Source organism: Diorhabda carinulata, chromosome 6 (genome assembly GCF_026250575.1).
Source record: "Diorhabda carinulata isolate Delta chromosome 6, icDioCari1.1, whole genome shotgun sequence".
Lineage (NCBI taxonomy): Eukaryota > Metazoa > Arthropoda > Insecta > Coleoptera > Chrysomelidae > Diorhabda > Diorhabda carinulata.
In genome coordinates this window covers 7,411,355-7,434,590 of record NC_079465.1, presented here as the reverse complement: position 1 = coordinate 7,434,590, position 23,236 = coordinate 7,411,355, and the positions used below count along the sequence as shown (strand labels likewise).

Genomic DNA, 23,236 nt, shown 5'->3' with positions numbered 1-23,236 from the left:
TTCCCAGTACACCTTCCAATATTTTCATCTAGATTCAACTAAAAGCTCTATCCATCATAAAATATGAACATTTAGCATTCGGGCGTTATTTAGTATACACGTTAGGAAGATCGTAACATAAATATTTAATATTTCACATCAAGATAATCAAACTTTTTACTTGCCAAATTTAATAGTAGATGGAAACTTCACGACATATTCAACGCATCTAACTCCATTCAGAATCAGGTGAAACATATTCTCCTGGGTTAAAAGAATTATCAGAGCTTGAAAAGTACTTGTTTGAATATTTCCCATATTTATTCAGTTTTCTAGACTATTAGAAAAAACATAATTAGTTCCATATTTCAAAAATCATGGTCTAAGATATTGCCATGATTGGTGTGTGTGAAGAACATCAACAACAGAAAAACACTTTCCCTGAACAACTAAGATGAGAATGATGAGAGAGAACGGGCAATAACTGCTTATAATTTACGGCACCACCGAAACAACAACATAAAATAATTTAACGGAGTGAAAAATATTGTAGGATAAGTCAGAAGCAGAAAAGACACCAAAGTCCTCTAGTGAGACTACTTACCGTAGAAATGTACTTCAGCATTCCATGATAGAGTCCAAATTGGTCTTGTGGTTAACTATAGTTTTTTGATCAAGCATGTTTTGGTAGATCCGGAATGAATCACTGAAGACAAGCCGATATCTTCGATATGTAAATGTGAAACTAACTGACATCGGTATAAAAGGAACTCACCCTCTCATCCGTCTATTAACTATTTTTCATATCACTGTGCTGATGTGGGCACTTTGATAAGAAAATATTTCTTAGAGCTAAAACTTCTTGCCCCTTGCTTACTCTTGTTGTGACATGTACTTCTACATCCGACGATGAAATCTAGATTCTGATCAATGCTATCAACAATTTAGTCCATCACACAATCTTTCCAATTTAGTTAGCCGCTGTTAATATGCATTTCTTAGTCGTCCGCACTCGTAATCTCTTCTGAGGCAATGTATAGAAATAAATTCAACTAATCATCTAAAGTCCAATATCACATAAATCTGTAGATGAAGCTTATCTGGAAAACTACGAGTATTTCTATATCATTAAATTTATTTTGAATTTGATGTATAAAAAAATGTGCGATGTATAGAACACACAAAACTTGGTGTACAGACTTTACTATAGATATTAAAATAATTATAGAGAGGTGTATTTCATGTATAATTCTACTGCCTTAAATTTAAAAAAAAAGACCAACGGTTTTGAGAATTCCAGTTATTGCGAGTTCCAGAAAAGGAGTTAATTGTTCAATCTAGTTATCGTTTACTATGAAAATGCCTAATTACTTCAGTCTTAAGTTTAGTTTTGGATGTCTCTAGGACGTTTATTCTTTAATAAAGTATTATAAATATATTAATGAGTAATTAGGTAAGAATAGTGAGAAAATTGAAAAGGTTTTCAGTATTTCTCTATTAAGTGCAACTTATTATTGTAGATGTGCGTCCAGCTCTATTCCAAAACATAAAATATCAATATTTTGATTAATACCAATAAGAACTTTATTCTGAAACTTGTTGTTTCACGTATTTCTAGTAATCAACATAACACACTTGTCACCAAGAAACTTTTTGAAGTAATATTGGATGTTGAAATTTTTAGGCGCCATGCCACACAAACAAATAAAAATTCATGATTTTGACGAAAATGAAATAGACTGAGCCAAAATTCCTTCTAATTTTTCAAAAGTTCGTGGCAAATTTATCTTACCTGTCTTTTTTTAACTTTTGTGAATGTTTCAAACGAAACTAATGTTAAAAATAACGTCGTTTTCGCAAAAAAGTATAATACAATGAAGTTTGAATTATGGAATATAAGTTATTATTTCGCAAATTATTGCGAAATAAACCGATTCTGATTCCAAAATAACCATATTTTAATTCAGATTTTGTTGGGTTACTGCATTGCTGATAGCGTGTGGCTAGTGGTTAATTAATTTCAATAGAAATGGAAAAATGGAAAAAATTTCTCCATAATGCGTATCAAATTGTTTATTCTGAATTAAAAGTTCAAAATGTGATTCGTAGTCTTTAAGTAATTTATTGATAACTTTTAGAATGATTCGACGCATTTCAAGTCTAATTCTTTTTCTTGTTTGCCGTCCATTCACACAAACGTTCGATTTTATATTTCCAAAAGAAAAAATTTGGAGCTAGAATATCGTGTGACTGTACTGTCTGCTATAACTATATTACCAGAGACCAGTACTTCACAAATCAGATATTGTCATTAGGTAAATTTGGATTAACAGAATTTGAAAACGTGTTTACGGAGTCAGACACAAGATCAATTCTTAAAAAAGCCAATTAAAGCTTTTATAAAAAATTCAAAGATTCTGCTTACTCATCGCTACCCATTCACTTCACGTATATTGTCCAGCCAATTTCTCATTAGCTACAATGTAGCGCAATGACAATTCGTTGTACCAAGTATCTTTAGGGATCAGTACTTATATTCTCTGAGCCTTTTTAAGGTTCACAACATCTTCGTAATCAACAAAGACATAGTTTGGCAATACATTTTTGGAGATTGGTTTTGTTTCTGAATTAGAACTCTCATATTATGATTAATCTAATAATATAAAATGTCATCAACGAGAAGCAAATTCTTGAAGACTTACTGGTGTTGCTCATGCTCCATAAAGTTTGTTTAGAAGCTTTGACGCAAAAATGTAAAAGTAGGCTTACTATCTTTCCATTTCACAATAATTTTTAAAATCTAATTAATTATCAATTTAGTATGATGTTTAAATAACTCATATAATATTTATGTTAGTAATAAAGCCCCGACTAATGGAAAATGATGTGCCCGTCCTTATTCAGAAAAAATGTAACGAACTTTTTGTAATCTCATGTTAATCAGAATAAATGAAAATTCCCGAGATTAAATGTTTAAACCAACATGTCATCTAATTTATTCAACAACAGAATTTATAAATTGTAACATATACATTAAAATTTCTCATTAACTAGAGATGGAACTGATAGTAGTTTAGCCGGGTACTGAATATTGGCTACCTTATGTCTGATAGCCGGATATTTAGAAGTACGTTTCCGTTTGGTAACGGATTATTTGAGATTATTATTTTATTTGTGTTCTTTTTATTATGACACAGTGATATTAATAAATTCACTGTGATTTTATCTTGCAATATGAGCCTTGAAAAGTTGGTGTGAATTGATAAGAATTGTGACTAATATTCTTGGTGGGCAGCTGAAGCTGAAAAATACCCACATTAAACAAATTTTATCAAATTTTATCTTTCAGTACCTTGTAGGAGTGTAAATAGCAAGAGACTTTCTATTATATATATAAACAGCTCAACAGGCCTTTTAGGCGCAAGGCTTGGAGTCGCTTTATTGCTTTCCTCCATCTATTTTTGTTGATTGCTTCTTCACGCCAGTTCTCTATTCCTTCCTAAATCTTCTCTATATGCTTCTATCCATTTTTCCGTTTCACCCTCCTCTCCTTTTTGTTCATTTTCCCTTTTCACCCAACTGTCTTTGTTCATTCTGGCTGTATGCCCCATCCAACGGAGTCTTTTTGCTCTGACCACATATCCCATCTCAGCTTGACCATACAGTACTTTGATCTCTACGTTCGTTTTTCTTCTTCACTCGTTTTGCTCTCGCACTCCTCCGAATATCCTCCTTAGTAACTTTCCCTCCCATATATTAATTCTGTTTTCTTCTTTTTTGTTCATGATCCAACAGACACTTGCATACAGCACCGTTGGTTCTATAACTGTCTTGTAAATGCGTAGCTTGGCGGCTCTTGAAATATCTTTTGATATTAATAGTCCTCCTAGGGCTCCCAACGTTTTGTTCCCTCTCGCCAGTCTTTTGTCGATTTCCCTGGTTCCACCTTCTTCGTTTCTCACTATGATTTCCAGGTATTCGAACTCCTGAACTTTTTCAAATTTATACTCTTTATTTTGCTCTGTCGTCATTTTCAATTGGTTGCAGCTATCCAGATCCCTTCCTATCTCCATATATTTGGTCTTTTGTTCATTTATGCGCAGACCATATACATTTGTTTACTTGTCAAAGAGTAGGAACATTTTTTCTAGATCCTTTTTCGTTCTACTTATAAGGACCAAGTCATCTGCGTAGACAAGGATTTTTGTTTTGTTATAAGGTATTCCGAGTGCTGCTAGTTCCTGGAACAAATCATACACCTACTTGAAATCCACAAAGAGAATTATCTTCAGTATGAAAATTTGATCACTAGTTGACTTATCCTTTTTAAAGCCCCCCTTTCGACTTCCTATGAAGCAAGTTTTATTTACGGAGACAAGCGAAACTGCTTCTGCCAACTCTCAATACAGAGGAATATCACTATTTATTCACCACAACTTCCCCTTAATGTGTGAAGTGCCTGAAAAGTATTCTGTTGGATAGGTGCTAGTTATTTCGTATACTACCAGTATTAAGCCCACCGGATTTTGGATAGTTATTGGATATCTTTTTGTTACTCACTATAATTAGGATATAATTCAGTTATCATAACTTGGTTTTATAAATTGATTTGCGATTTAATTATTTCGAATTCACAATATTTCCTCTGTTTACGTTTCGTCGTAACTAACTCTATGAATTTCGTAAAATAAGCATACGAGATTAAAGTCATGTCTTCTTAGAACTTTCCGCCGTTTAAACAAAATGTTGTTTATTAGAAAACGTGATAGAAGCCAAATGAATATGGGGCAAACGGTAGAAAACAAACTTCGGCCTTGATATATTATATGATGATAAGAGGTTTTCCAGGTAGATTATTTTCTTAATATCCCGTTTCAAACAATGAAATTTTTGTTAGAAGTGAATCGTGTATATTTCAACTTTATGTTAGTATCTACATACTTGTACTCCTACACATTTCGTTTACGGTTGAATAAACTGACTTTAAAACTTCAAAGAGCGAATAGAAATCACAGATTCATAGAATATATATGGATTGATTGCTCTGAGTAAATTATTCCTAGTAATAAAAATCAGTTGGAAATTTACAAATTTTAAGATAGCTCTGGAATAACATATAAATGTTATACGTATCCAAATTATAGTTGTTTTTACGTACATACAAATAAAATGTTTATTACAAAGTTGTAGATTGACACAGAATGAAAATTACAATAGTAGTATGCAACAAACATTCAGTTAATCAATTCATTAGATATATGACAAGTCATTTAATAGCGAGGAGATTGAACGAGTAACAAAGTTTACCTATCCGGGAAATTGATTATGTGAAGAGTGGTAATCAGACGTAGAGATCAAGTAATGGAAAGAAAAAGTAAGAAGCTGATTCATGAAATTCATCTCTGAATTTGAACTCAACCTCAGAATAAGATTCACAAAATACTACGAGTACGTATGGTCCGTGCTATTGTTCGGTATGTAAGGTTGCACACCGAAAGTTAACACTATGAACAGATTGGAGGCATTTGAGAAGTGGATCTATCTAAAAATTTCCAAAATTTTCTTGGACGGCAAGTAAAACCAACGAAGATATTCTGAGGAGAGGTAGCATTTGCTTCAACTCTTGAATTAAATATAAAGAATAGAAGGGGATTAGGCAGAAAGAGGATGTCGTGGCTCCACCATATCAAAAATTGGACTGGAGAATTAATTCATACCGGAGATAAAATAAAATAGTCAGAAGTAACCGCAAATATTCATAAATGTATAGCAGAAGAATAATAATGAGCAGAACAAGAAGAAGAAGACAAGTCAAGACTGAACTCCATCAAACTGAGTTAAAACAGTGGTATTTGTGGCATTGCCATCAGATACAAAATTCCGGAGCTTATTTTGGATTTGTCTCGGACCTAAATTCGACTCTACTAAACTGGAAAAGTGTGTCGATTGGTTATCCTTCCTCATATTTCTATTTTTACGAATATTTTCTTTCCGGTTCCACAAATTGTTTCCATTTTGAACTTTTTCTATTAAAAATTTTCTTGTAGATCGTTGAATGCAAATGTGACTACCACATTGGTTACTTTTCGTATCCGTCCCTTGCGTATTCATTTTAAATTCTTTTAGTCTGCTGTAAAAATCAAAGTACACACTCAGATCGCGTAAAAGGCCAATAAAAACAAAAATATTTACCGTTGGAACTCTTCTTATAGTCCTTCAAATAACTATAAAAAACGTGTCGTTCGATACATATATTTAGCCGAAACTAACTACTTGTTGACAACCCTTTGAAATCACCGACAGTTGTTTGTAACCGATGCCAGCGACCTATAAAACATTATTTTTATATTTTTGACTTTTTCACAGTTAATATTTAGCTGAATTTGATGAAGTGAGAAGAATCAAGGGCGTATGAAACAGATACGTAATTAGAAAGAAAGACGAAAGTTTGGTCAAACGTATATAGGTAATAAACTAAGCTGAATTACATCGGTAAATACTTATATTAACAGTCTATTTTTGAAGGTAGAAAAGCGAAGCGTGTCATCATTTATTTATAAAAATATATGTCAAAAAGAAAGATGGGAAGAGGTACACGTGCCACGGATACAGAATTTGATAAAATCAATAGAAGGATTATAAGACGAGTTTTAAATAATCTTTCGAGTCGTGACATCTTGCATTAACTTTGAGTGACAATAGGTTTCTGGATGATGTTTGTATCCGACAAAAGTGACGATGATTACGTGAACATGAACGAAGATCCTTTTGAATTGTGGTTTAAGTCCATCCTACAAGGTCTCAATATTATCAACTTTTCAAATAGTTGAAAAACAGAAATGCAATAATAACGACTTGGAAAGGGATTTGGGTACTATGAAAGCAGAGTGGCAACTATCAAAATACCTTGTCGATGAAATAATTCGTATACGCAGTATTAAAATTTTACAACAGTCGCAGTAACTTTGTCTTTTTCTTATTATACTCTCTCTGTCAAGTACTCTTGACTCTATAGAGCTTTTTGGGGTACCAGAAAGTTTAGTTGCGGGTCACCATGTAACAATGGAAATTGCAGATGTTGGGCATTTCCTATCCGCTGCAGCTGATAAACTTACGCAATTAGCATCCAGCAGATATTTTTATTGGACCAGCCGAGAGTGATGTGTCTTATCAACAGAGCGAACTAATTATTTTATAGAGGCACTTGCTGACACAAAACCCTAAATGAATGGATAGAGAATCGACTTTAGAATTTAATAATCCCCACCCCTCCCTCTGAATGAATTACTCGGAGACAGGAAAAAATACGATTACAATATATCCATAATGCGAACATTCGACTCTTTGGATTAGAGAAAAAATTGTTTCCCCCCGCCCCCTAGACTGTCCATGTGGAAGCTTTTGAACTATTCGAGCGAAAAAATAAAAAATGCATACGAAAGAAGCAAATCCGAGGAGTACATAGACAGGTATGCCACGATTTTTAAGATATTGCAAACATACTGGGAAAAGTTGAAAATTGATTTTCATAACAAACCTTTTTTTGATCTGCTGAAATTCCAATTTGCCTGCCTAAGAGTCCGATTTTGCTCCTTGCAAGAATATATGTATTTTGTATTTTTTGTATTTTTGGGAGGTCTGGATGAAGCCAAAAATCGGAATTTTGAGAGTACGGCACTTTGGATCATACAACTTTTTCCCCTTAGACTATTGCAAAAAAAAGGAAAGTACATATTGGAGACAAAAAAATATCCATAATCCCATGGATGAAATTTGGGTGGATTCATGGAGTAAGATTTGGAAGCGAGCTGAAAAATTTGTTTTCTCCGCAATTATGGGACCCCATTTCTTTGAATTAATGATTTGTTATCACAAGTAAATTGTTCTCATGGATTGGTCAATATATTGGTCAAATAAAGCACTTAGAAAAATAAGAGGCAGCTCGTATGATACGTCAAAAGGAAAGCACTTACCTGTTTTAAGAACGATACTAATATTTTTTACACCGAAAACCACGTCAATGACTTTGTTGTCAAACTACTGGATGAACTCCTTATGAGTCCGCCAATGCGTTTTTCATTGTTGTTCTCAGAAAACTTTTAATGCGTTTAATGCAGTTTGTGTGTTTCCATCAAAACCTTTTATAAGTAGATGTCTGTTATGAACACTAAAAAGGGCAGAATAACATTTAAGTCAGCGATGTGAAACTCTTAAATTAACCAAAGATTATTTTTCCATTTTATTCTGTCCAATATCGGATTATATACATGAAAAATGTCTGAATTGAAAATTAGTTCCGCTATAATTTGTTTAAAAGCGTAAATTTGTGAAAAAGCTGCAAACCCATTGAAAAAATGCATCGTTTCGTATGAGTAGTGTTTAACCAGCATTTTGTGAGATCTGATTTCACAGAAAAGGAATATCTGAATCCAAATCTAACTATATCAAAACTTTAGCTTCCAAAATTATAATTTATAATTATAGATTCATATTTTTACAGCGGTAAATATATTTGATTTAATTTTTTTCAACAAGCTTAGTATTCTGATCATAATCATATATACTCAAATTGTCAAAAAATACAATTTGATTTTTCTAATATACCTCAATACAAATCTTTATAAATATGACAACCTACCTTAAACTAGGGGGAATAATCTATTACGTCATTTTTTTTCTACTAAATCATTTTTTTACTATACCCTACATTCTTACTTAAGTTTGATATTCTTACTCAACGTCCAACGTCCAGTTTTACTAAAATGGACAGTCAGAAATATTTTATACCTTCCATGATATGCTCTTTGTCCGTCTCCAATACAAAAAAATATCAGAGAGAAATCAATAAATCAATTTCAAGTAGTAATTAGAGTGTACTAGTGCAAAAGCTTGGCTTGGCTCTTACAATGCTATAAGCGTGTAGAAATAGATGTATAAAATATTATAAACAATTCACTTAAAAAAATCAACTAGGAGAAAAGGCAACAAGTTGATTTTGATGAAATTTTTCCTACTATTGCCCTCTATTTCAAAATCTCTCCGGTTCCGAATGCTTAAAACCACTCCTATTCCAAAAAAATTTAAATTGGAGCATGTAATCAATTATAATGATATAATTATAACAGTTAAATGAAGGTCAATTGAATATTTTTAATATAATTTATGATCATTTTAGGCCCTTAACAGCCACGCCTTATGACACAAATAATTTAAAAAATAATAAAGAAAATGTTATTAAGTAATTATCTAACTCAATGGTTCCCAAGCTATGCGCTGCGGCTAGTGCCAGGGGCGCCGTCGTTGCCTACGACAAAGGCCTACTAAAAATTCTGCGACTATACCCTGAATGAAGATATGAAAAAAATGTTGAATGAGCCCTAAATTACAGGGTTATTTTGAAGACAACCTGCCAAAAGATTAAATCAAAGCGTCGCAGTTGGTAAACGATATTTTTCAAACTGAAATGCCTGAACACTTCAGTAATGAAAAAGCAGAACAGCTGATTGATGTTTCAACGGATCAACGAATTCAAATTTCGTTCTTAATCCCTGTTTGAATTCTGGAGTGGTATTGAAAACGAATTTCAAGATCTTACCTTTGCTATTGTGGTTTTTCTGCTCTTGCAGGGATGAAATCCAAGTATAGAGCCAAGCTTAATATCGAAAAAGAAATTCGAGTGGCTCTATCCAAATTTACTCGCAGATACAACGAACTTATAAAAAGACAAACAAGCACATCCCTTCCATTGAAACAAAAACATACGGACCTTATTACAAGTCTTATATGTTGTTAAATATTATTTCTTGTAAGAACAAGGGAAACCTGTGAAACTTTGTCCGCTTCTAAATAATCTGTGAGGAAAGTTTAAAATCCAGAATTGTTTGTTGTTATAAAAATAGTAACAACTTTATTTAATATGTTATGTAAGAATATATTGACAATTAACTATGAGAGAAATTAAAAATATAATGGAATGCAATGCAAAATAGGTAAATTATTCAAGGTGCGCCGCCAAGCCATGTTTGTACTGAAAAGGAGCAGAGCCTCTGATCTAACTGATTGAGGAGATCACTTCAATTTTTTTAGGAAATAACTACTTTGAGTTGGAACACTTAGAACGTATTTTAAGTTCATGAATAAAGTGAAATGTAAAGTGGCAGCGATTTTTTTCAAATGGAGTGGAAGAGAGGGTGAAATTTTCATTGTTTTCCAACGAAAAAATCGACATTATTCTCTCCTTAATTTGCTTCGTTCTGATGCTAGGATCTTTTGTAGAATAAAAAATGAAGATTTTTTAAAGGACCTCAAGGAACGCTTGAGTTTTCCCCGTGATTTGGTTATAGTATGTAGAAAACTTCAACTTTAGCGATTGAAAATACCAATCAACTTTTAATAAGCAATGATTCCGTTTGTAGTAAGTACGCATAGGTGATAAATATACAACTTTTTGCCTTTCCAACTTTAATCCTATTTCTAGTTATTCGAGAAAAACCGTCTGAAAACGTGGTTTTATGCCCGACTATTTCACTCCCGAAGAAGTCGAAAAGTATTGACTTTAAGAGAAAACTTCATAGTACAAAAGTTGGTTAGTATCGGTCAAATTATCGATTTCCGTATGTATTTTTGATAAAAAACTGCTCACATCTGATAAGGGGTGGCACTCACCTTTAAGGAAAAAAGCAACGTTCTTTAAAGGGTATATTAGAGGACAAGAAGTAGAATCTAAATTCAAATTTCCATGAAAATTGATACTGTAGGTAATAAATTCATAGGATATTGGTCATTGACTGGACTAATAACATTTTTAGTACTGGCATTTATTTTTAAATATAAGTGTATTATAATCTTTAAAAGCTCGAAAATGAAAGGTTCTAGTGGTTGAATTCCTACTAAAATGAAAGCACCCGTCGAAGAAGTGCCATTATTGCCAAAAAAAATTACAGACATTTTATAAAAAGGTCTTGTCAAGTCACCAATTGGTAATCACAATGACGAGATGATCACTGTTTTCGGCTACTGTAAGGAACTCAATACTATGTATCCCTGTCAATTCCCGGATGTTCCTTAAACAATATATTTGTTTTCTGCGGTTGATGATTGCTGTTCACTATTTTCTTTATTTACTAATATAATGTCATCATCAGGATCGTTTTCATGACATTGTAGTAACAATAATGATTATATTTAAAATGATCCAGAATCATATTTATCTATAAACTATTGACAAAAGTATATTTTTACTAAATTAAATAGCTTTATAGATGATAGCGGAATGAAAACATTGATTAATTTTATAACGATTTAAGAGTCTGGAAAAATCTGTATAATTTCAAGACACTTCCATCAATCGTTTATAAAGTAGTCGACACACCGAACTCATTTTCTAATTTTATTGCTGACAACTTTTTAGAAAAGTTGGATTTATTCGAAAACTGCAACTCAATCTGGACGTCGAAAATGTCTTTTTATCACTGAAACCATCTGTTACTGTTGAGGTGTTTTGAGATTAATGGCACGCCGTTACTTTACGTCATAGCATGCATCATCAGAATCTTCCTAATTCTCTATTTTTGTTCAACCATAACAATATTTTCACAACAGTCTTGACAAATTAATCATTTTGCGAAATGATTAAATATGGTTCAGTGGCGTTCAATAAAATACGAGAAACATTAAAATTCTAATCGTCTATAAAAGATTTTCTCTGCTTCGAAAAAATTATATTGCTTGTCGTATATATTGCCTTTCCTACATCTACTGTAAAAAGAAAATGCCTTATCATAATATTAAGTACAAAATTTTGGAATCATAAGCTGCGTTTTCAAACAATATATTTAATTTCTTCATTTTGGATATGTTGATATTTGAACGCTGCCCTTTCAAGTTAAAATGATAAGTGGCTGTCAAAATTCGATATTGTTTCTAGAGAATATGATAGAAATATTGGAACAACTCTGTAAGTTGATTGTAGAATGTATGTGAACTAGATCAACTAGTAGTATAAATACTAGTCATTAAAATGTGAATAAAGAGTATTCGTATACAGAAATGAAAATTACAAACAAGCTTTGTAGCAGCATGTACTCATTTTAGATCTCTATTTAAATCTTTATGCATACAAAGTTGAATAGATACAAGAATACAAGTACAATGACCTCGTACTGCGAATAAAATTGTTTTATTAATTTGATGAAAATCAGAAAAAGGTTGCTGGATAGAACCTACTTGTCATTGTGTAACTTGTTGCTGCAAATTTTACATTGAAGTTCTCTTTGAATAATTTTTTCTCGGTTAAATGGTGAATATTTATGAAGAATATTGCAATACAAGTAACAGAAGGGTTTTCCTTCTAGTAAGAGTTCTAAACTCGGACACAAGCGCGTAGCGCGAGCAACCGGAGGAACAAATGCTGAAATGTCCTTCTGTTACGAGTGTTTTATACTAATTTCTCTGTGCTGGCTTGTATTCACATTATTCATTTATAGAAAAATGCGTAAAAATATATATTAGGGAAATTACACCATAACGTAGGTTGTCGGTTGGTAGCACTGATTGTCGCGTAAAGAACTTCAATTTATACTACCAGAAGTACATGACGTGACATCTACCGCCTACCTATTAATAATATGAAAAACTAATGTCTTGGTGCTCGGACGAAGGGGCCAATATTATCACAGAAAATGTGTTAATTGCTTTTGTGATGCAATAAATAAAAGTTATAAAAGCTCGAAAATGTGGAAGACTTCTTCCATGTTAAAGTCCAAGTTAAATATCCGTCAAACTAGTATGCATCGTTCAGTAAGCTTTCAAGATGAAACTGTTATTTAGGGGCACCAAACCACTACAGAAAATGACCAAATATCTTGCTTACACGAAAATGGGTGCTAGAATAACGTTGTTCTAATACCGAAACGGAAGAAACTCTTCTTACTTTTATAGAATGGTACTGATTTGTTATACATATAGTTTCAAAAATACAATAACTTAGATCTTAAGAGGCAACAATTAAATTATTGGTTCAGTAACAACAAACATCTATCCGAATTCGATTTTATTCATAAAGGCAGTTTCCGTTAATTGTTCCAATGCCATTTTCACAAAACAGGTGCATTGACTTTGTGAAATATGATATACTATTATCTTCTATATTTAGTGCTGTTTCTCTGTGATTGCCTTTTTCAGTCGGTGTACAATAGTAACTGTTTTTTTTTAATATTTTCTTCAAATAATTATTCCCTTTTTCATGTTTTTGTTTGCCTCGGACGTTTTTCGCTGTATCCAGTCCACTCAAGTGACTACCGCTTTGATTCAGGCGAGTGGAGTTGAAATTGTTGTTGGTTGTCTGACGTGGTAATTCTTCTGTCAACAAGCTTATAATACAGATTATAATTTTTACAGAACTTATTTGGTACTAATTCTCAAACCGAAATAAAACTCGTTGTATAATGGGACTGCAAACACGATCTGAGAAAAGTAGACTAGTTTAAACTTGTCATTGCTTGGATCAACATGTGAGGGTATAAAAATGATTTCTAAACAATTATTTTGTCAACGTGAATTCTTATCACTTTTGTAAAAAAACTCGATTGAAAGTTTAATTTTCCTTTAAAAGAAAACTTGTTATTTCCTTACAGAAGAAATAGAATAGGAGAACAGACAAATATATTATTCTCCATTGATCAACTTTAGGGTGTTTCAATTCAATATTAATATTTCTAAAATGTAATGTATAAACTTCTCATACTTTGGAAATGAAATAATTTAAATAATTTTAACGTCTTGTATAGAGATTGAACAACCTTTTAGATGTGTATGAAAACTATTTCAGAGTATAATGCTATTAACATCTGTTAAAAAGGAAGAGGAACTGATTGAAGTGAACAAATTGTTTTAATATCATATGTTTATATAGTTAAATGTTTGCAGAGAACAGTGGATCACCAAGCGGATTAGTATTCGGCATTCCCATATCTCAATGTGTAGAAAATGACAGACTAACGAGGGCAGCAGCTGGCACTAGTCCATTTCGGAGCAGAGGAGAGCTTTCCGGATCCGGAGATGAACCTGCCAAGATTGGGAGACATGGGTCACGATCCAGTTTCAGCTCTCTTATCGATTCACCTAGAAATGAGGAGGTAAGCTCTAGTTATATAAATTTGATTATTATTTGGAGTGCTGAGTAGATCAGAAATATATATTATTGAATAACCTAACATCGAAAACTTGAATTTGAGATCCTTTATCCTGATTGATCTCGATATGCGAACAAATGAAGGGGTGAAAGACGCAAACGGCTTCATTTACATGTTGGAACGAGTATATAGAGCAGAAATCCTTGAACAAGTAACGCATAAGTGAACAGAAAATACGATTAAGTACAGTTTGTTTGGTGTTGGATCCTCCAGAGTACAAACGTGTTGTAGCGTTCAATACATACTGAGGATAAAAAAACAGCTGAGAATGTCAAACAAAAATTGAGCAGAAACGGTATAACATAAAGATATAACAAGAAGAAAGTGTTAAATGTAGATACATTATTTTAATGAAAATTGGGACAGATTACTATTCACGAAAACCAGAGAAACCAGATATACCTAGTATAATATGCTACAAAAACTTTTAGAACAATATCATACAAGTGGTATCTAACTATCTATATGAAACCTTGTACATGTGTATTGAAGGAGAAAAATAATTTTCCGGAATAACGCACATTGGATAAAGCAAGAGAAGAAGGAAATTCCCAGAGGAGAAAGACGATATTATAGCTCAACAGTTACTCTGAGATAAGATTACATTCTTATCCCTGGACAATAAAAGATTATTAAAACACTATTCAAAGTGTTGCTGTTGTAATTGAAGACAGAGAAGATGTTAAAGGCTATGGAAATGGATTTCAAGTAGAGAGCAGTGGGAACATTAGAATTAATAGTACAATAAATGAATGGATCGAAGTCATCATGGAGAAAATATTGAAAACTGATCTGGTTTGGACATGTGCAGAGAATGGTCGACAGAAGCTAGGGGATAAAGAAAACGGGTAAGATCTTGGAGAAGCTGGAGAACGAAATAAATAGAGGAGGAAAGACTTGAAGGTGCAGACGGAATTTATAGAGAGGGTTCGATATCATGCAATGCAATGCAATTAAAACGTTGTAACAATGATCTAAATGTATATGGTACAAATGTAAATTTTATATAACAGAAAGCTGGTGAATAGTTGCCCGACAAAATGGATCCCAAAAGTTGGATTTCCCTGCACTCTATAAAATTGCTTTGTGAGACACTTTCAAATTCGTTTCAATTTTGTTGGGAATTATCAAAAGACTTTGTTTCTAGGAAAATTGTAATAACGATTTAAACATCAAAGTGGAGTGTATTAAGAGTTTTCTTTGATATATCTACAAACAACATGCGCAAACACTTCATTTATTTTGAATTAATTTCAAATGAAACGTTGTGAATAACAATAGATTTTCTCGAGGGTTTCCTTTCACATAGGGAAAATTTTGAAATGGCTAGAATTGTACTGACCAAATAAAGGAACATTCAATTAGAATTGAAGAGATTTAATATTTGAGTCAATTTATTGAGTATATATACTGCGAAGTATTTCAATTCAGTTTATATTTTGCTTACAAAATTTTCTTAAAACGATTCATTGAAAATTGTTTTGCTATCGTGAAAATGAATCAATTATTTGTTTGTGACAAAAATATATATTTTTCACTACTAAATTTTGTACCCAACCATATTGACATTTGTTAAGGAAGGCGCCAGCTGGTTTAAAAGTACTACAAACTAAATTTAGTTATGTCATCTCTTGAAAAAATATAGTTTTGGATTTCTGGAGGAAATTTTCTCTTGTAAAATTTGTAACAAGTATGAGATAATTACATTATCCTCTCGAGCTCGTTCCTCAAGATAGACTAGCAATACATTTTCTGACTTCCTCAATATATTTTTCTTATTGCACAATCTTCTATCCTACTCATAAATCACCGATTTTTTTGTCACTAATTTCAGTGTTCAGTGTTCTTAATATTAGAGAGTACAACCACGAGAATCACCCATTTTCAGTAATGTCGATTGCCATCAAAGGATTTTGAACTGACGTGTTTTAGATTTGACAGAATCATCGATAATTTTCTTTACCATAAGATTTCTAAATCCGTATTCCAGTTTATTTTTATTATTTTCGATAACTAGCATTTTAGAATATGTTAGTAATGGGAAAAACTCTATATGTACCACTATAGAAAAATGTATTAATGTCTTAGATCAATCAAACACCTCTGAGCTTCGCTTTCTTAAAAAACATGTTTATAAGGCTGAGATCGGCAAACTTTGAGAAAACTGAACAAATTGTTGATTAATAAAAGATCAACATCACAATCTCATTCTCATGTATGAATTCAGTTCTTTTTAAGCCTTTTTTGGAGAACATTCGGAAAGTCATTCGATTTTAAAGATTTAAAATTATAAACAGGACTATCAGGTGAATGGTCGATAAAGGTGAGAGTGCAAGTCTCTCTCAATGAACATTTAAGTGTTATTCACTATCAAGTAAGTGTAATGAAACGTTTCGTATTCATAATCTCTGTTGTTTATGATGTTTTTATGTGTATTATCCTTGGTAGACATTCTTCAACAAAACGACTAACGTTGAGAAAATCATAATTCAATTTTAATAACGTCGTATTAAAATGGACATTAAGAATCCGGTTATAAATTGAACCATTTAATACCAGTCAAAACGTGGCGACTGAAAATATTAAGCAGGATATAAATCTTTCAAATATTTTCTAAAAAAAAAACGTCATTATAAAAATGACCTCCAGTTTCATAACTCGGGCAGGCACAACGCGTAAATTTACAATTATTTATTTTGTCTCTGATTATTTCGAAACATCCTACCTATGTGTGTTAAAATATTGTGAATGTTTTCAAACTACAGCAACTTCTCATTTTTCTTAACCAATTTTGATTATTTTATCGATATTCATTCATTCATAAACTTTGTTCCCTTGTTTTAATAATGAAGAAACTGTTTTTTCAAGAGTATTTTTAACCTAAAGTAAAGAATTCAATAAATTTGAGAGTTGATTATGGCTTAAATAACACGAAAAAGCCAATATTTGTAAAATTGTGCTCAATTGTTATATGAAATCTTAAACATTTTGCCACTTCTTTTTATTTTCAGTAAATTATTCTTTGACGAATTTATAATGGACGAGGTCATCGTCATGAATATATCTATTGAAATGATTTATATAATTTTGTGTAAGCCCCTGTATATAAATAAATTTTATCTATTATTGTAGTTTAATTATTACTACGTCTAATTTATTTAATTAATTTAATTCAATAGCATGAGAGATTATGATTCTCTTTGAGTTTATTAATAATTTTGTATAATAGTCATTGAAATAAATCTAAATAAATGTTATTAATTTTGAATAAGTCATTCACATATGGATAATTACATATTTTACGAATAACTTAACCATATAATTCCAATAACAAATGGAAAAACAAATTTTTTTCATTCAAATTTATCAACGGTATTAATTTTTTAAACTAAATCTAAATTTTCATGTATATCTCGAAACACACGTTTAATTGTTCCTTTTATTGGTACCAATAAATAAAACTCCTAACCCTCAGTTCACAAGTAATTCCCCATAAACTATTCAGATCTTCAAACTTCGACGAGACAAGAGAGCTCCCCCCATTTCCTTTCTATTTTATATGTCCGTACATTTTGCGCGTACTTATAACTAAACAATGTTTTATTGAAATCAGAGATATTGACATAATCAGAAATTTTGCAGTTTTTTCGAATAAATCGTAAGTATTTTTGAACTGTCTCTTACAATAGTTCACAAATACAATTATATATTTTGTTAATATTCTAAATCTTCATTTAAACCATAATTAAGAATCTTAATTGATTCATAGACTATAATCCTATGTTACAATTAACTGTATTTTCATAGCCTAAATTCTAAAAATATATGTAATCCTTCTTATTTATATTTTTTCACATTAAACTTAACTTCTTTTCAATAAAGTCCAATTTCTGTTCTGAGGTTATGTTAATTTGAGATTAGTCTTCCAAATATGAATGAATCATAAATTTAAATAATTTTACAATGAAATATTATTTATGTCTAGAAAATTTCCCTTACTTATCAATTATTGAATATTCTTATTATAAATACAGGTGAATATTTTATACAGGGTGTTTCTATATTCGACCTACAACGCTCTACCAACACTCTAAATGATTCATTTTGATATAGGAATACGAAGGTATTCAAAATTTTAGATCAAAATAAAAAAATTGCCACAAATCAAAAGGCCTCTGAATGTTTTGTTTAAATTTGGTGACCAATAAGCTCCTTAATAAAGTAATATTTTGAAATAAACAAACTTCGGGAAAAGTTAACCAGTGGCACGCTGTCACTTGTCACTTTTATCTTCCTATTTTTTACGCCTCTGGAGCAAATTCTTTTTTCAATTTTGCTTAAATTGGCTGATTATTTTTTGTTAAAAAATTGATAACCTTTTACGGAGCTAAAATGAACAGTGTTAAAGAAAATCCGCACTTTGTTCGTGAAAGAGGATTTCAACATAAATATTCGGTTAATGTGTGGGTGGGTATGGTTGGAAATTGCTTAATCGGGCCTTACATTTTACCAAATAAATTAAATGGAGCAATTTATACGCGATTTCTGGAAAAAATGCTTATGTCAAAATATTACTTTATTAAAGAGCATATTGGTCACCAAATTTGAAAAGAAAAACTTGAAGACTTAAGACTTAAAGTTCTTGATTTATGTCAAATTTCAATTTAAAATTTTGAACACCCTATATCTTAGCAACTAGGCCCCATAAGAGTTCATATTCCTATATCAAAATGAATCATTTGTTGATATCTCTCTGTGGTAGAGAGTTGTCTGTCGAATATAGAAACCTGTACTTATACTTTATTATCTCCTTTTTTTAATGAAATTATTGATATATAAAATAAATACATCCTATTATTAATAAATACATCGATTCTGTAGATTTCAATAGCCGGTATCATTACACACTATAACCACTTACTATATTGGCATTAGACCCTGTTTCGTGTTTTTTGAGTGACTGTTTTTCTGGACATAGTTTAGAAATTTTTTGTTGCACAAATTAGTACTAGTTATATTTCTTGCCTACCTGTTTAAGATTCTCACTACACTAAGACATGTTACTTCAGTTTCTACAAGACAGATTATTAAAGCAAAAAATTTGTATCGTATTTATATGTCACAAAAACATTAAAAGCAGCTCTTAAATCCCTATTCACGTTTATACTGAACATGATATGAAGACGATTACTAGGTTATATAAACGTGCTTTGGGCAGTTTTATTGTGTAGTAGCAGTGAAAAATGTGCTCAGTAATAAAAAATTTTATCCAACAGGTATTTCAAATGAATAAACATAAAACAAGTGGGTGACATTATCCCTAGAGTAAATGTACCAAAAAATAACAGTCAAGGTGTTTACCTTGCCACGAAAAAAAATTGTCTTTATTTATAGAAAGTTATACTGAGATGTTATTCAAGATACTCCAAACAAACTATAAATCGCGATAGCGGAGTGCCAAAATTTTTCAAAATAATCTTAGTATCAGTACCATACATAAATGGTTTCCTTGAACTACTTGTCGATTTTTTGGAATGGAAATAGATTTGGAAATTAATTTTAAATAAGTGCCGATAGTTAAAACATAATCTAGGAATTGAGTTGTTCAATAACATAAAAATTGAAATTATCTATCATATTTCATATAGAGTTTCACTTTTATACTAAGGATGAATTTAAAAAATCCGCAAAGCATCAAACATGGAGCTAGTACCCAAATATAATATCTAACGGTGGCATTACATCTTCGTCATCGACAAAATGTAAAATATCAAAAAGTAATAAATCGTTTTCTATTATTGTTAATACTACAAGTCCTGAATCACATCAAATAACCTACAATACAACAATCAATAAATGCTTCATTGCTCTCTGCTCTATATCGTTCTTTGTATCTGATCGAACTAATTATATACACTCATGAACTGGCCTGCAAGTGACATGACCATGCAGATAACGACATAAATACGTTATAGTCACTTGGAAAAGATCCCTAAAAATCATATAGATCAGGGTAGAGGCCTTTAACAATGATAAAAAGTAGAAACAATCAATAGTAGAATGAAACTTATTGGAAAAGGAGGAAAATATACAAATTGAAAGGAAAAATACTTTACGCGCGATCTTTGGTCGGGAACGAATAGTGGGTGAATTTGTGAGGGTAGAAAATGCTTATGTCAATTTCCAGTGAAACTACAAGTCCAATAGAAAAATCCAATGGTACGTTCTCACCAAATTTCTTCAAAAAAAATGTTTTGTAAAAAATAAAAATAAAAAACCAACAACTTGGTTTTCAAATTATTCACATAAATTTTGTAGTTATGTGAAAACAAAAAGTGTAGATGTTTTTATTGCCTACAACTTAGCTATGACTTTTTGCTATGAGACAACTACCTTTTCCGGAAATCGACATAAACCATATTCACACCTAACAATTTACCCCTCTCCCTTTCCCTACCAAATTATTTTATTTTTTCTTTCATTTTTATCATATTCTCCTCCTTCTCAATTGATTTCATCCTACAATTATTTTTTTTTTGGTTTCATAAATTAAGGATCCTGATTTAGGTACTTATTCGTTATACCACCACCACCACGAAAATTGCGAAGTATGAATAATAAGAGTGTCTGGATGGGGTGGAAGACTATTTTACAAAAAAAAAATGGCGGAGAGAGTGAAAAAAAGGTATTTTGAAAGGTATTGTACTAGGCGGCATTAGTCAGAAATTTTCGCGGGGGACTGTATTGTGTTTATGTACTGTTTGGGCGGGGGGGGGATAATGTTAGCTTACATTCGATTGATTCGGTTTAGTTTCACAATTTGGATTTCGGTTCGAATTATTCTTCAGTTGCTGTTAGTTTATAACAAAGACATGTCCATTTTAGACATTTTCGGTGTGTTAAAACTTGAAGGAGATAAAGAAAGTGCAGTAAAATTCTTTCAAGACCATGGTATATAAAAAAAGTGCGTTTGTGCAGGAAGAAACATCCTATGACTGTTACGTTCAGTGGTAACTACGATAATATATAAGGATGGAAATATATTGATTAAGTTATTTGTATTTTTCTAGATATAAGAATGTCGATTCTTTTGAGCAGATTCTTGAAGATATTGCTGATATTTGCTGATATATGCTGATTATTTACATATTTGTTTCATAAATAACTTTTATGATTTTAACGTGATCTTGGGATTATGTATATAGAATTTTTTGAAAATATAAATGTTTTTTTGCGTTTTCCGTCTTAATTTTGATTGCTTTTCTTCTAAACCATTGTATGTCGTCGTTATTATTATTATTATTATTTTGGTGCTTGTGGTATAACAAAGAAGACCCCTGATTTATTAGGTTTATATCGAAGAATAAAGAGAACGAAGAATGAAGATTTGAATGTGATGGACCACCGATACTAAGGTCGCTGGTACGATATGATGACAGACTGACAAAACTATCTCTGAAGGCGATAACTTGGTTATCGAAATAGCCTCAATTTGTGCAACTGTGAGTGTGAACAGGTAGCACGATCAGTGTGTATTCCTGAATATAACAAACGCTTTCACAAAATTCTACTTAGATGACAGATTACTGCAGATGTGGATCTACTTGTTTAGTTTCTTTTTTTACAACTTTAGTTTCTCTGAAACTACACCTGAAAATAGAAAAGTAAATATACAATGAGAATTAGGCAATTGTTGTGTGAAAGTGAAATATGGGTGATTCCGTTCTAACTGTGATATTCAATGTCCTGTATTGTTTTTTTGCACTAGTCATTAATTAATAATCAATTAATAAAAATTTTGTGTTAATTGAATAATTCTTAAGATATTTAAACATTATTTTTATACAATATAACTTGCCACTTAAAGAAAACTTATACTACATCACTTGAATGTCAGTACCGTGTCATGTCCATTCCTAGAATTTACCGATAAATTATTAATTTTTTTTGTCGTAACAAATGATTTAAACTAATTACCTTATAAATTCTAATGTTTATGATCAAACTGAGGAAAATTGATGCACTTGTTGTTTAATATCTTAAGTTACCATGTCAGTACCGTGTCATGTCCATTCCTAGAATTTACCGATAAATTATTAATTTTTTTCGTCGTAACAAATGATTTAAACTAATTACCTTATAAATTCTAATGTTTATGATCAAACTGAGGAAAATTGATGCACTTGTTGTTTAATATCTTAAGTTACCATGTCAGTACCGTGGATAAATGAGTCAGTACCGTGGAACTCAAAATCCGACATTTGTGTCTTGCTCGTGATACTTTGAAGTTGTAGTAAATTCCTCTTAGAGTTTTATTTTTACAGTAAAATAGATGAATAATATGCATAAAAAAGTTAGAAAAGTTAAATTTTAAAATCTTGAAATTTTGAATACAAAAAATCACAGTTAGAACGGAATCACCCATATGCTTGATTTGATCCTTTCTTATAAAGTATTTTAAAGCAATACGTAGGGAAAAAAGTGGAAGAATGATAAACCTTTTGGAGTAATTCAAAAATAAAAGATCTATTCGTATACTGAATTCCACTGTAAAGTATCATATAACAAAAACTAGTAAAAACTTATTAATCATTAATTTGTGAAATAATAAAAACAAGTAAATAAAATTTGCACAGAACCGAACTTAAAACAAAATATTTCACCAATTTATACAAACATAAAAAAGTCAAAATGGAAGTAAAAAGAACAACTGCAGTTTGGTCATTTGAATCAAGGTAAGAAATGACTAATAATTTGGCAAATGTCACCTTAAAGTACTATGTCAAAATGGAAATCAATGAATATAGTACAAATAATGTAAAGAGGAAATGTAAGGAATGCAATAAGTTTAACAATAAATTGGACAGAATTACAGGAGATACACAAAACTCAATAAAGTAAGCTACATTAATAGAGAGAAGATTGAGAAGTTCAAATAGAGAAAAATGAATAAATTAGAAGTGCTAGATAAAGAGAGAAGATTAAACAGTATTACGGTTCACTACATATAAATAGAAACAAGTGACGGAAAATAATCGAAGAGATAATGAAATTCTTAAGCAAGA

General features: G+C 31.3%; 1 protein-coding gene across 1 annotated transcript in view; it reads left to right on the top strand.

Annotated features, from left to right (window-relative positions):
* The window catches only part of LOC130895610 (uncharacterized), a 72,694-nt gene that overhangs the window by 30,614 nt on the left and 18,844 nt on the right, over positions 1-23,236 (top strand). Inside the window, exon 4 of the mRNA XM_057803014.1 lies at positions 13,906-14,114. Within this exon, the coding sequence (XP_057658997.1) occupies positions 13,906-14,114 (209 nt within the window). The remainder of the gene's footprint in view (positions 1-13,905; positions 14,115-23,236) is intronic.